We start from the raw sequence: 14,524 nt of genomic DNA on the forward strand, positions 1-14,524 counted from the left end.
GTCCAACATGACATTTGTTGAAGAACCTAGGGTATTCGAAATGATAAATTGTGTTACAAGCTCTAAAACGTTTTCTTCTGAACTGCTGCTCTGCAACATGCAGGCTTTTCACAGACATTTACATCTGTAATATAAACAAGTAGAAATGCAAATACATTAGTATTTTACCTAAATATTTGATGAAAGTTCGGTTTAACAAAATTGGCTTCAATGTTTTGCCTTACGCATACTATATGGGTTATTCCACATTTCTGAAGTGCTGGAAGCTGGAAAAAAAGGAAGACAATACAATTGAGATAGAAAAAGCGATTTGTGACACGTAAATTACTTTTCAATCGCATTACTCATTTTTGACACAACACGTGTTTAGTTGCTGGTCTCGCATTAAGTGCTTTTCATCATCTAACAACTTGTGACAGAACCTGCACCCTTTCCTCCCTCCTTTTATCGGCTACACTCACCCTCATGTTGGTCTATTTTCAACTTTCCCCTAATCACTACCCTACCCTTTGAGGAGCTTCAACAGCACACCTGTATCCTGCCAGCGCCCCTCCTTGCCTTTCTGCCATGCCCCTCCGTCAAACTATCCCGGAAACACAGATTAATCTCACTTTAATATACTTCAAGAGGAGCAGTAAGCCCTGCACTCACAGCTCGCCCCAAATACCAACAACCTTGCCCAAGGGCTGTGGACTGCCAAAATCGTCTATATTAAAAAAAATATATATATTAAAAAAAAGAGCTTGCTCACTGAACACAGACTGACAATTCATTCACTTCAGTGATGCTCATCACAGAAACCTGGGGTTCCACAGCGACACCAGGAGCCATTCATATAGATTTCACTACCATCACCCAATCCTCAGCCAGTATCTGGTCATAAAATAGCAGTGCTAAGCAAATGCCTTAACACAAGAGAAACCCGTTTCCTTTGTCAATGCTTTAGTTTTCAATCAGACAATCCATAGAACATTTTTTAAAGATGCAGCTTTGTTTAAAAACGGACAAACCCTCAACACAAAGTGATAGCGATATACTCCATAATTCGTGTACCTTATACACCATAGGTCCAGTATATCTAAATAACAATGCAGTAGTATACAGACGTGAACCCCCCCCCCCCCACCCACCCTCACCGTGTATCCCGTTTAAGCAGCCCTTTGGTGTACTTCAGCATTTCTCTGAACAGTCGCGCACTCCATCTTCCTGCCTTGCTTCACCTACGCCCCCTTCTTAATCTTAAATCATGTGTCGAGTAGAGATGCAAGACAACGTTTATAGACGAAATCCGTAAACGGCCCGTCAATATTTTGACAAACGTTGCCGTTATCCCCATTACGGTCGGTGTCCGTTTTCTTATTGCCCATATCTCCCAGATCCTGCGCCACCACAGTGCAATCTGTGGACCCTTCATGTGTGTCGAAAATTGAGCCATACTCACAGCCATCAGTACCGGTCAGCAGGGTGGCAAAGACATAGGATACACTGCGTTTTCGTCCCTGTCTGCCAAGATCAAAACAAGGGAATACGTTGATCATGTAATCTCAGCGATGTCCTTGATTTTAGTGAAGATTTCCTTCCAAAAACATTGTTTACTTGGACATATCACCCACATGTCACCTAAAGTACCAATGCAGTTTCACCAACACAAAGGGGTTAATTGCTTTATCCTGTGTAATGTTTGTGGATATAAATACCAACAGTGGTAAGTCTTATGTGCACATGAACTTTCCGGATTTCATGGCCTTTGTCCGAATCCAAAACCAGTCCTCATTAATCCCAGTCTCCAATTCTTCCCACTTGGAGATATATGGGATACATTACTCACCGTAATCGTATTTCTGATGCTTGTATCTGCTTAGATTCACATGCTGTGCATAGGCCGACATCTAGTGGAAGCTGCGGAGTATTACAGTTTGTTTTTCGAAACTCGAAAATGGGCGTCGACACAGGCGTGCCAGTAATACTATCCCTAGTGTGACGTCCACTGTACCCAAGATCCCTCACACGTCTAGGATCCTCAGATTGTATTTTTTTCTGACACGAGGAAGCATGAGGAGTAGCGTGAGTACAGATAATCCAAGCAGATAGACAGAAAGGTAAGACTACAAGCAATCATGCGCCTTCTCTCGGAGGGGAGGAAGGGTGGGTCGCATGTGAATCTAAGCAGATACAAGCATCAGAAATACGATTACGGTGAGTAATGTATCCCTTCTGAGGCTTGTGGAATCTGCTTAGATCACATGCTGTGCATAGATTAGCGAGCAGTACCAGAAGAAGGAGGTGGGATGTGAGAAGGGTCATGAGCAAACAGGTGTCTTAGAACCGCTTGTCCCACTTGTGTATCTGTCATGGAATGAGTGTCAATGCAGTAATGCGGAGTAAAAGTGTGAATAGAGCCCCAAGTAGCTGCTTTGCAAATGGTGTCGAGGGGAACATTTGCAATGAAAGCCAGAGTGGCCCCAATGCCTCTAGTAGAATGGGCCCTTGGCGTAAAAGGCAGAGTTTTTTCAGAAAGAGAGTAACACAGCTGTATACAGTTGATAATCCACTTCGAGATCGCGCCTTTAGAGACGCGATCCCCCTCTCTGCCTGTAGCTACGGAGACAAACAGTTGATCTGTTTTCCTTAGCGGTCTGGTTTTATTTACATAGTAGAGGACCGCCCTACGCACATCAAGGGTGTGTAGTTTCACCTCAGCTGAGCTTTGCGGGTTCTGGAAGAAAGCCGGAAGCTCGATGGACTGGTTTACATGGAACTTAGAGATAAATTTAGGTGAGAACCTAGGGTGTGTGCGTAAAACCAGTTTGTCTTTGTGGATAGTAAAGAAAGGATCCTGCACTGACAGAGCCTGAATTTCACTGACCCTTCTTATAGAGGTAATGGCTACTAAGAAGGCCGTTTTATAAGTCAGGTGTTTGAGACTACTTTTATGCATGGGTTCGAAAGGGGGGCCCATGAGCTTAGCTAGCACCACATTGAGGTCCCATCCTGGCGGTGGGTTCGAGATAGGAGGGTGAAGTCTCTTTACTCCTTCCATGAAGGCTTTAACTACTGGTACTTTCCACCACGATACTTTGTTATGGGATGTGGTGTAAGCCGAGAGGGCTGCCAGGTGTACCTTCAGAGAGTTAAAAACCAAACCTGCGTCCAGCAGGTGGAGCATGTATGTTACAACGTTGGAAGGAGTGCAATCAACTGGGTTGATTTGTCTATTCTGGCACCAAATAACGAATCTCTTCCACTTGTCAAAGTAACAGTACCTTGTGTTTGGTTTCCTGGATTCTTTTAGGATGTCCATACACCTCTGTGGTAAATTGAGATGCCCAAACTCTATGACCTCAGGAGCCATGCTGCCAGGTTCATTGAGTTGGGTTCCTGGTGCACTGTTTGACCTTGTTGCTGGGACAGTAGGTTGTACCAGGCTGGGAGTTTGATGGGCTCGCACACCGCCATCCTGCGTAGGTGTGGAAACCATGGTTGTCTCGCCCACATGGGAGCAACTAGGATGAGCGTCATCGATTCCTTGTTCATCTTGTACACCACCTTCCTGATGAGAGGAGTTGGTGGAAAAGCGTACGCAAACATCCCTGACCAGTTCATCCACAGGGCGTTCCCTTGGGAGTATGGCTGGGGGAACCTGGATGCAAATCCTGGGCATTGTTTGTTTTCGCTTGTGGCGAATAGGTCTATAGTGGGGAAACCCCACTGAGAGAAGAGATCTACGATATCTCTGTGAAGGACCCATTCGTGTTCTTCTGGGAGGGAGTCTCTGCTTAGGGCATCCGCTAGGGAATTGAGCTCCCCTGGAACATGTTGTGATGACAGGAAGATGTTCGTCCGAGTGCCCATATCCAGATTTTCTGGGCAAGCTTGGACAGATTTGGCGAACAAGTCCCTCCTTGTTTGTTCAGATAGAACATGGCTGTGGTGCTGTCCGTCCGGATCTGCACCGACAAGTTTAGCAGATGGGGCTCGAACGCCCGAAGCGCTCGGAATACTGCCAGAAGCTCTAGCAAGTTGATGTGGTTCTTGGCTACTGAGTGAGACCAGAGACCCTGAGCTGTGTGGTGGAGATGGTGAGCTCCCCACCCAGTCAGGCATGCATCTGTAGTCACCACTGCCTGTACTTCGGGATCGTAAAAGGGATTTCCCCTTGCGAGATTTTCTCTTGTCCACCAGTGTAAGCTCTGTACGAGTGTTGGCGAAACGACCACTAGATCGTCCCACTGACCACTTGCCTGAGACCACTGTTTCGCCAACCATTCCTGCATGGGACGCATGCGCAGATGCGCGTGGGGGACCAGGTAAATGCATGACGCCATCATGCCCAGTAACCGCATTGCTTTGCGTACCGTTATTTGTTGACCTGACTGATAATGTGGAATTTGCAGTAGTATATTCCGAATTCTCTCTTCCGAAGGGAAGGTCAACCCTTTCTGAGTATCTAGGATTGCTCCTAGGAACTGTTTTGAGGTGCTTGGCACTAGACTTGACTTCTTTTCGTTGATAGAGAAGCCTAATTCGTGGAGGAGGTCGATAGTCCTCTGAATGTTTGACCTGCAAATTCCTGGGGTTTCCCCCGTTATGAGCCAGTCGTCCAGATAAGGGTACACTGGGATAGCCTCCCTGCGTAGGTGTGCAGCTGCCACCGCCAGTACCTTGGTGAATACCCTTGGTGCTGAAGCTATCCCGAAGGGCAGTACCTTGAATTGGTAGTGGCGACTGTCCACCTTGAAGTGCAAGTATTTTCTGTGCGCTGGGAGCATGGAAATATGAAAATAAGCATCTTTCATATCCAAGGTTGCCATGTAATCCCCCTTTTTTAGGAGGGGGATTACCTCTTGTAGCGTGGTCATACAGAATTTTTGGGGCTTGACATACTTGTTGGCAGGCCGTAAGTCCAATACTGGGCGCATTCTCAAATCTTTCTTTGGCACAAGGAAGTAAGTTGAATAGATACCCTTGTTTACCTGGTGTCCTGGGACGAGTTCTATCGCGTCCTTTTCTAGCAGAATGGCGATCTCCTCGAGAAGGATCTTCTGATGTTCTAAGGAGTGTATTCTTTGTCGTGGAGGGTGGTTCCGGGGACGCTGCAGTAATTCTATACAATATCCTGTGGACACTGTTGACAGCACCCATCTGTCTGAGGTGATCCCTTCCCAAGCCTGGGTGAAGTTGGAAATGCGTCTCCCTACTGGGGTTGCGTGAGAAGGGACCCTGAACTGAGCGTCACTGCTTTGGTGGAGGCGTGCCACCTCCCTTGTTGGGGCTGCCTCTGCCTCTTCCACGACCTCTCTTGTTACCCCTGCCGTAACCCTGGGTAGACTGCTGGTTGTTGTTCCATTGTGTACCCTGTCCTTGGGCATAGTTGCCTCTTTGTGAATTTTGGCCGCGTGGACGACGAAAATTACTGTTCCCCCTCTGGTTAGGGGGTTTGTTGGTAAGCTGGCCAAGGGATTTGAGAGTCTCGTATTCGTCCTTGGCATTCTTAAGTGCGTCTTCGACCGCTTTCCCAAACAATAGATCGGGTTCCACCGGCTTGTCTATTAACGAAGCCTGGGTTTCTGTTTTGAACCCCGACTGCCGTAACCACGCATGTCTCTTGATAACAGTACCTTCCGCTATCAATCTTCCTGCGTTGTCCGCGGCGTCGAAGGTTGCTTTTAATATGCAACCAGACACGGCTCTCCCTTCTGCCGAGATCCGAGCCAACTGGCCCTTTAACGGTTCAGGAGCAGAGGCTATGAGCGCCGCGACCTCTTCCCATTGATGGCAGTTGTAACTTGCCAACAGAGTGGTGGAGTTTGCAATCCTTGCTTGGTAGGCGGACGTTGAGGCTACCTTCCTGCCAAACCCATACAGTTTTTTGCTCTCCTTGTCGGGAGGAGCTTCTGACGACGATAAGGGTGTCCCAGCCCTCTTCCGAGTGTTGGTAACCACTAGGGAGTCTGGTTTAAGATGTCCTCTTATATAAAGAGGGTCAGACTGGGCTGCCCGAAAAAGTTTTTCGACTCTGGGGTTGACGGCTCTGGTGAGGTTAGGATTCACCAGGGATGGATCTATTCTACGTTGGATGGATTTAAGGATAGGGATGGTCTGAGCGACCGGCCTCCTCTCTCCCACCAACTCTTCTGCGAAGTCCCTTTCCTCCTGTACACCGTGGGTGTCGATGTGAAAATGTTCTGCTGCGCGAGCGAGAACTTCATTAAGGAGGGGCTGGTTATCAACTGGCGAGTCGGTAACTGGGGCTTCGCTCTCTACCGGGGAATCTACTCTGTAAATTTCCTGCTCATCTCCTACCTCCTCCAGGTCCTCATCATCCGCATAGTATTCAGTCCCGGTTCGAAGGGTTCAGGTCTTTCGAACCGGGCCTTTTTACTTAGGGGGATAGGATCAGAGGAGCCTGAGGGTGTGGCCCCTTGAGGGTCATACGAAAGGAAATGTTCTGGGTTTTTGTCATAAAAATCAGCTAAGGAAGACATCCTTGACATGTCCCTGTATGTCTTCACTGGACCATTCTTTGGAACAGGGTATGACTTTAGTAGGCAACTTAGAGGACTTATCAAGGGTACCCTTGCTGGATGTTGATGTCCCAGTAGATTTGTGTTTGTCTGTCTGCTTAGGGTGGAAGGATGGTCTTACAGGAGTGGAAGGCTGTGCTTTCCGCTGTTCCCCCCCTCCCCGTGCGTGGAAAAATGTTTTCCCTGCCCCTTGGAGGCCCCAGAGACTTTCGACGCCTGGCGTCGAGGGTCGGGAGAGGTATCTGTATGTTTCGAGCGTGGGGCCTCGCTGGTGTTAACTGCGGCCTCGGTCTCCTGGAGCGCGGCCTGGGGGTGGAAGTCGTCTTCGTCTTCCGACGATCAAACTTCCGTTAATCTAGGGAGCGAGGCACTCTTGGCAAGAGTGGATGATTGCCTTGCGTCATGAGGCGATCTCGATCGAGAGCGCCCAGAGGACACCGAGTCGGACCGTTCTATCTGTGCCTCTTTCCGAGAAGTCGACGTCGTCGAGGTTCGGTTGGACTTAGTGTGTGTAGGGTGTGTAGCGCTTGCGTCGCCGGGGGTCTTCCCCATAGCCGCCCTGCCGGACAACCTTCCGAGGTCGGGGACCTGCGCTCGGCAGTCTTTCGACGCCGTAATGCCCTCGCCGTCCGAAAGTACGGCGTCGCTGCCATCGCTGAAGGCGCCCTCCGCTGCCATGGCCGCCTGCCTGGCGTGGTGGGCCCAACGCTTTGTCGAACGGTCCTTAAGTGTCTTAGGCTTAAACCTACTACACGCTCTGCAGTTCGCTTCGGGGTGGTCCCTCGGCAAGCAGAGATTGCACGTGGCGTGCCTGTCGACCCAAGGGTATTTGCGGTTGCACTTGGGGCAGAATTAGACAGGGGTACCCTCCATACGCACCTTGAGGCAGCGGGCTGGTAAGTGTTGGAAATATATAAGGTGTACCTATATACCAAGAGTGAAGAGTATGTACCACCCCCCACTCTCCCTACTTGCAGGGCCGAGGCCAGCGGCCTACTAGGCCCGGGCCGAGGCCAGCGGCCTTCCGAGGCCCAGATCCGTCGTGCAGCAGCCGACGGTCGATATCTTCTCCAGCCGTCGTCGAGTGTCGAGGGTCGACGTTGGGGTGGGGAAGGATGTCAATAAATAATTTTAAACTTCAATAATTAGCAAAAGTAAGGCTAAGGCCAGGGGACTCCGCAAGATGCTTCCGACCAGTATGGCGGAAAAAAACAATCTGAGGATCCTAGACTCGTGAGGGATCTTGGGTACAGTGGACGTCACACTAGGGATAGTATTACTGGCACGCCTGTGTCGACGCCCATTTTCGAGTTTCGAAAAACAAACTGTAATACTCCGCAGCTTCCACTAGATGTCGGCCTATGCACAGCATGTGATCTAAGCAGATTCCACAAGCCTCAGAAATATATATATATATATATATATATATATATATATATATATATATATGAACATTTGCATACAATTATCACCCAACGGAAGTTTGTAATCCTTTATGGACCTCGGAAGATGAAAGGCCAAGTTGGCCTTGCACAGATTCAAACCCCAGACCTACAAGCCACAGCAGCAATCGTGACAAACTCCCTGAACTAACTCACTGGTTTGAGGCCCAATGCCTTATTTAAATATATCCAAACCTTTCTGCCTCTCCAACCTTGAAAGCTTCTTTGGCCGGCTCTAAAGTAAATGGGACACTGATTATTTAAAATAAAATACCGTTATCAGTAATAGGGGGACAGGCCCATGCCAGGTTGCCCACCCCCAACCCTACAGATAAGGGGTGTATCAGCCACTTGAACTCACTAAAAATGGGCAAAATCTCTCCAAATATAAAAAGAGCGAGTAAAAATACTCCCAACAGAAAAATACACATAGGAGCCTGTTCCCGGCTTTCAACCATGCAGTTCTATGAATATGTTTGGCCCAGTAGAAAACGTAGTGCCACAGGAAGAAACGTCTGTTATAACTGCCTGATCTGAAGACGTAAAACTGTCCCTTCTTGATGTGTAAGAATGCCTTTGTGTAAAGAAATATTAATTACAAAACATTTCTATTTTACAGTTAGAAGAACAAGTTACTTTCTTACCTGGTAACGTTCTTTCGATGGGATGGTCCTCCGACGTACTCCATATCTATGACAGGTAATGTCCACAGCTGTGCTGCTTCGGAAAATCTTCGGCGTCTGCGTCGATGACGTCGATGCGCCGTCCCCGAGAACCTCCTCTGACGGCCGACGTCACCCGATGTGATAAGTAGGACGCACAACGACAATAGCCTCAGTTATAGTTTTTTCCCCAGAACGTGTGCCACCAGTTTTCTGCCAGTCAGACACACAAGGCCTTGCGGCACGCAAGCTGCAATCGCAAAAGAAATTCTGCAGTGGGGAAGGTAGGGAGGGAGTGATATGGAATACGTTGTCGGACCATCCCATCGAAAGAACGTTACCAGGTAAGAAAGTAACTTGTTCTTCGAGGGGATTGGGTCCTCCGACGTATTCCATATCTATGACAGACTCCTAAAGCAGTACCAAGCATGGAGGTGGGAAAAGAATTTAGAACACAAATTTAGCATTCCCAATCAAATTGTAGATTATAGGTCTGCCTTGCCAAAGGCCAGATCCTGCCCTCTGATTGAATCGAGGGAGTAGTGACGTACAAAAGTATGTACTTAAGCCCAGGTGGCTGCATCACAGATGTGACGAATAGGTACATCCCTCTGCAGGGCAGTAGATGCAGCCACTCCCCTGGTAGAATGGGCCCGCAAGCCAGCCGGAGGGTCCTTACCCGCCAAGCGGCAACACTCGGAGATAGTTAAAATAATCCAACGAGAGAAAGTCTGTTTCGTCGCAGCTTGTCCCAAACTCTTTCCAGCGTAACCAATGAAAAGTTGATCATCCACTCTGCCCTGGGACATGCGTGAGATGTAGAAGCTTAACGCTCTCCTAGGATCAAGCCTATGGAGCCTCTCCTCTTCCTTACCAGGATGTGGAGGAGGATAGAACGCCGGAAGAACAACCTTCTGGCTCAAATGAAATTCCGAAACCACCTTCGGAAGAAAAGAAGGACGAACTCGAAGGACAGCCTTGTCCTTATGAAGCACAGTGAAGGATGGCTTAACTAAAAGTGCCTGTAACTCACTCACTCTGCGAGCGGAAGTAACCGCAACCAAAAACAGTTTTCAGAGTTAACAGCCTCAAAGGGCAAGAATGTAAAGGCTCAAACGGAGCACCCATAAGAAACTTAAGAACAAGGTTCAAATCCCAACCGGGCACCAGAAAAGGTGACGGAGGGAACACAGTGAGATATTTCAAAAACTGCGAAATTAAAGGAATCTTAAAATAGGAACATTCTTCAGACGAGCGCTTAAAAGATGGACAACGCCGCCAGGTAACCTTTATTGGTCCCCACTTGCAAGCCCCTGTGGGCCAAGGAAAGCAAAAAAGACAACCATGGGAATGTCAAACTCAAAAGGATCCACATTCTTAACACTGCACCAGTCACAGAACTTTCTCCAACGGCAACGGTACAGAGACTTTGTTGCCGGCCGCCTGGCCGAGATCAACACCTCCATCACGTCTTCAGGGAGGTCCCAATCCTTATACCTCAACCTTTCAGAAGCCAACCGTGAAGGTTGAGGGATCTGACCTCTGGATGGAGAACCTGACCCCCCCCTCCCGTGAGAGCACATCATCTCGGTAGGGAAGACGACGTGGAGGGCAGATGGACAAGTCGAGAAGGTCCGGGTACCACGTCCTCCGGGCCCACGCCAGAGCAATGAGGATCATCCAGGAACCGAACATCCGCCACCTACGCAGTACTTGGGGGATGACGGGGACTGGAGAAAACGCGTACAGCAGTGGGAATGACCACTCCACCACGAACACGTCTCCTAAGGCTCCTTTTGGCGGAAATTCCCGCGAGCAGAACCTTTCGCACTTCCGGTTGACACTGGAGGCGAACAGATCCACTTGAGGGGTCCCCCAAAGGGCGAAGATCTCCAGGAGAATCTCCTGAGCCAGCTCCCACTCGTGAGAGACCGTGCTCTGCCTGCTCAGAGCATCCGCCGTCTCGTTGTCGTCTCCGGCCAGATGAACAGCCGAGATCGGAACTTCCTGCTGGATGGCCCAGAACTCTAGCTGCATCGCCTCCCTGCACAGACGAAGTGACCCTGCCCCCCCCCCCTATTTGTTGAGGTAGTGCATGGCCACCGTGTTGTCCGTTAGAATCAGGACACTCTTTCCTCGCACAGTCGGCAGAAAAGCCTTCAGGGCTAGCCTGACGGCCCTCAGTGCCAACAGAATGATATGGAGTCTGGACTCCGACGGAAACCAACAACCGCTGACTGTCAACTCATTGGCATGAGCTCCCCATCCCGTGAGGGATGCGTCCGTCACGATCATCACCTCCGGCCAGGGCAGCCAAAATGGGGCCCCCTTCATCAGATTGCCTTCGACGGCCCACCACCGAAGGTCCTGGGCGACCGAAGGCGGCACCTGAACAGGGTCCGACAGCCTGCCGGAGGACTGAGACCACTGGAGCTTGAGTGCGCACTGCAAATATCTCATCCGCAGACGAGCCTCTGGCACCAGAAGAATGCAGGATGCCATGAGGCCGAGCAGTCTCAAGAATTCGGACGCTGGGAGATTATGGGCAAGTTGAAACTTGTGCACCATCTGCTGAATGTGAAGAGCCCTCACCTGGGGAGGAAAACACTGCCCCAGGGATGTGTCGAGCACTGCTCCGATGTACTGGAGCCGCTGCGTTGGTGTCAAATGGGACTTCTTTAAATTGGAGGGAGAAGCCCAGCTTGTGAAGGGAGTGGCAGGTGACGGACAGATGATCCAGGACTTGCTCGGGAGAGCTCCCCCTGATCAACCAATCGTCCAGGTAGGGGCAGACGTGAACCCCCCCCCTTTCCTGAGATGTGCTGCCACCACCACCATGAGCTTGGTGAAAACCCTCGGGGCGGAGGTCAATCCGAACGGCAGGACCCAAAACTGAAAGTGCAAGTCGCCAACCGCAAACCTCAGGTGGTACTTGTGCTTGGGATGGATCGGCACATGGAAGTAAGCATCCTTGAGGTCTAGAAACACCAAGCAGTCCTGAAGTTGAAGGGCCTGGAGGACTTGAGAGAGTAACCATCTTGAACTTGTCCTTCCTGAGGAGTTTGTTCAAACTGCGCAAGTCCATGTTGGGTCTCAATCCCCCCCATCTTTCTTCGAAATCAAAAAATAAGGGGGAATACCATCCCTTGTTCCTCTCCGCTACAGGCACCAGTTCTATGGCGCCTTTCTCCAGCAGGGCTTGAATTTCCTGCGCAAGGAGCGGATCCAGACTCTTCAAAGAGGTTCCCAGGTGGATTGTCGTGAGGCCTCTGCCGAAAAGGAAGACAGTAGCCGTGGGTCATGATCTCCAGAACCCACACATCTGAAGTAATGGCTTGCCACTCGACAAGATGCTGCGCCAGCCTTCCCCCAACCGGCGAACCATGGGACCAGGCCTCATGACTGAGTGGTAGCGGCTGCGGCGTTGCTCGAGGGCAAAGAGGCAACTGCCCGAGCAGCCTTGGCACCTCGAGTACCCTTGTTTCCACCTCTGGCACTCTTACGGTGGCCTCTGACTGCTAGCTCCTCTCGCTTTACTGAAGGGCGAGTAATAGCGAAAGGAACCTCCCCTCCATTGTTGTCCCCTAGGACGAAAAGGCGGAGGATGGCGAACTGCAGCGCCCAACGACTTTGCTGCAGCTTTGGAGGTCTGCAACCTCTCAAGGCTCTTGCCAGCCTCGCTGCCAAAAAAGTGTTCACCGTCAAAGGGCATGTTGAGGAGCCGGGACTGCACATCAGGAGCGAACCCAGACTCCCGTAACCACGCAAACCTGCGTATCACGGTGCTCGCCGCCATGGACCGGCTGACACAATCTGCCATGTCCAAACCCGGCTGAACGGCCTCACACATGGCATCCTTGCCATCCTGAACCATAGCAAGGATGCCATCTCATTCGTCCCCTTCGGGAATACGTTCAGCCGCTAATGCAACACAGTTCCACAGAGTGTGTGTGAAACGAGACAAGGCACATACGGAGTTGGCCGCCTGAAGCGCCATACGCCCTGAAGAAAACACTTTCTTCGCCCAGCCGTCAAAACGTTTGTCGTCCCTATCCAGAGGGGTGGTAGGATACAACGCCTGCTTTGTCGGGCCGTAGCCGCCTGCACCACCAAACTCTCCGGAGTGGGGTGCCTGGACAAGTAGCAGGAGTCGCTACTGGCTGGATGGTATTTTCGCGACAAAGACTTGCCCACTGCCGGGAGACTCTCCGGAGCAGTCCAAGCCGCCGCCACCCTTCTCTGCAGAGCCATATGAAACGGAAAAACCAGGTCAGTGGGGGGGACCAAGATCAAGGATGTCCGTGAGATCATCCTGAACGAACTCCCCTGGGGGAGCCGACCAACCCAAGTACTCGGTGACCCGAGACATAAGGCGCCGATACGAAGAATCGGCAGGAGTGCCAGGCTCCGGCCTACAAAACTCCACCTCCGGAGAGGTGTCCAGTCCACTGGCATCATGCAGTGACTGCCTCAGGTCATCAAACTGGCTATGGCCCAAGATAAGCTCATCTGGTACCGTAACCGGAACCAAGCCGTCATCAGAGCCTTCATCACCCTCTGAAATGTACTCCAGGCGGGGAGAGGAAGACATCTGGGGACCAAAGCAGTGCCTGACCTTAGCCAGAGCCTTTCTAGGGGCTAACCCCGTGCCACGGAGCCCCTCCAACACCACCGCCTCGAAAGGCGTTGAGGGCGCCGAACGAGTCGGCGCCGACAGAAACGGCGTCGACGTCAGCTGCAGCGCCGCCAGCATCGACAGCGTCGACACAGGCCTCGAAGCCGGAGCTCCGAGCGTGTCTCTCAACGACCTAGGCACTGACAGCGTCGACGACCCCCTCGGAGGCAGAGCCTCGAGAGAAATCGACGACTTCGGCGCCACAGGCGTCGACGTCTTCTTCGAAAACGGCACAGGATCACGCGGTCTCGAGCGCGTTGAGGACTGGGACCTGGAATGGGAATGGCTACCCTTGTCCGAGCAGGACCTCACCCGCGAGCCGTGCCAACCACCCGAGCCCAAAAGCGTAGGAGCAGTGTCTCTCGACCGGTGCCGACCGACCCCATGCGGAGGCGCAGACGGACCGGTGCCCTGCGATTCAAGAATCGCTAGCATCTGCTTCCCGAAGGAAGCCCATTCCTCCAGTGTCGCTTGCATGGAGGGATAAGCGACCCGCGACGGGCGGAGTCCTCAGAAGAGGATGGGGAAGGCGACCGATGCCGGCGCTTCCGGGAATGCCTCGAAGAGGCGGAGGAGTGGCGAGACCGACTCCTGGAAGGAGACCCACTGGACTTCCGACGATGACGCAGAGAGTCGCCCCTCGAGTCATCCGTTGAAAGCCCCGCAGACATCGACTTCCGGGGCTTAGACACCAGACCTACCGACAGCTTCTTCTTGTGTTCCCGCAAGGCCTTTGCCGTGAGCGACTGGCAGTCGACACAGTCGTCCGTATCGTGGGCCTCCCCGAGGCACAGGAGGCAGGCGTCGTGCAAGTCCGTGACCGACATCTTGGACCCACAGTCCCCACATTTCTTGAAGCCCGGACGCGGGGTTGAAGACGAAGTAGACATCGCCACGAACAGGTCTTCACAACAAAACGAACAGGTTCAACGAACCGAGAATTGAAAACAGCAAACTCCAAAGAGTCGAGGCGTACCGAGATTCACGAAGCAAACACGTTCGCGGAAAAAACAGAACTGAGGCTATGGGCGTCCTACTTATCACATCGGGTGACGTCGGCCGTCGGAGGTCGTCCTCGGGGGATGGCGCATCGACGTAGGACACAGATGTCGAAGATTTTCAGAAGCAGCACAGCTGCGGACATTACCTGTCATAGATATGGAATACGTCGGAGGACCCAATCCCCTCGAACCTAGTTTTACTCGCTTATACTACTGCCAT

At 51.3% G+C, this 14,524-nt stretch overlaps 1 protein-coding gene across 3 annotated transcripts in view; it reads right to left on the bottom strand.

The window, feature by feature from the left end:
• Window positions 1-14,524, bottom strand: part of STYX (serine/threonine/tyrosine interacting protein) — a 984,080-nt gene that overhangs the window by 740,458 nt on the left and 229,098 nt on the right. For all 3 annotated transcript variants that reach the window (XM_069637582.1, XM_069637583.1, XM_069637584.1), the window contains one exon: window positions 169-266. In XM_069637582.1, coding sequence (XP_069493683.1) covers window positions 169-266 — 98 coding nt within the window. The remainder of the gene's footprint in view (window positions 1-168; window positions 267-14,524) is intronic.

Source organism: Ambystoma mexicanum, chromosome 14 (genome assembly GCF_040938575.1).
Source record: "Ambystoma mexicanum isolate Mex_15411 chromosome 14, UKY_AmexF1_1, whole genome shotgun sequence".
Taxonomy (NCBI): domain Eukaryota; kingdom Metazoa; phylum Chordata; class Amphibia; order Caudata; family Ambystomatidae; genus Ambystoma; species Ambystoma mexicanum.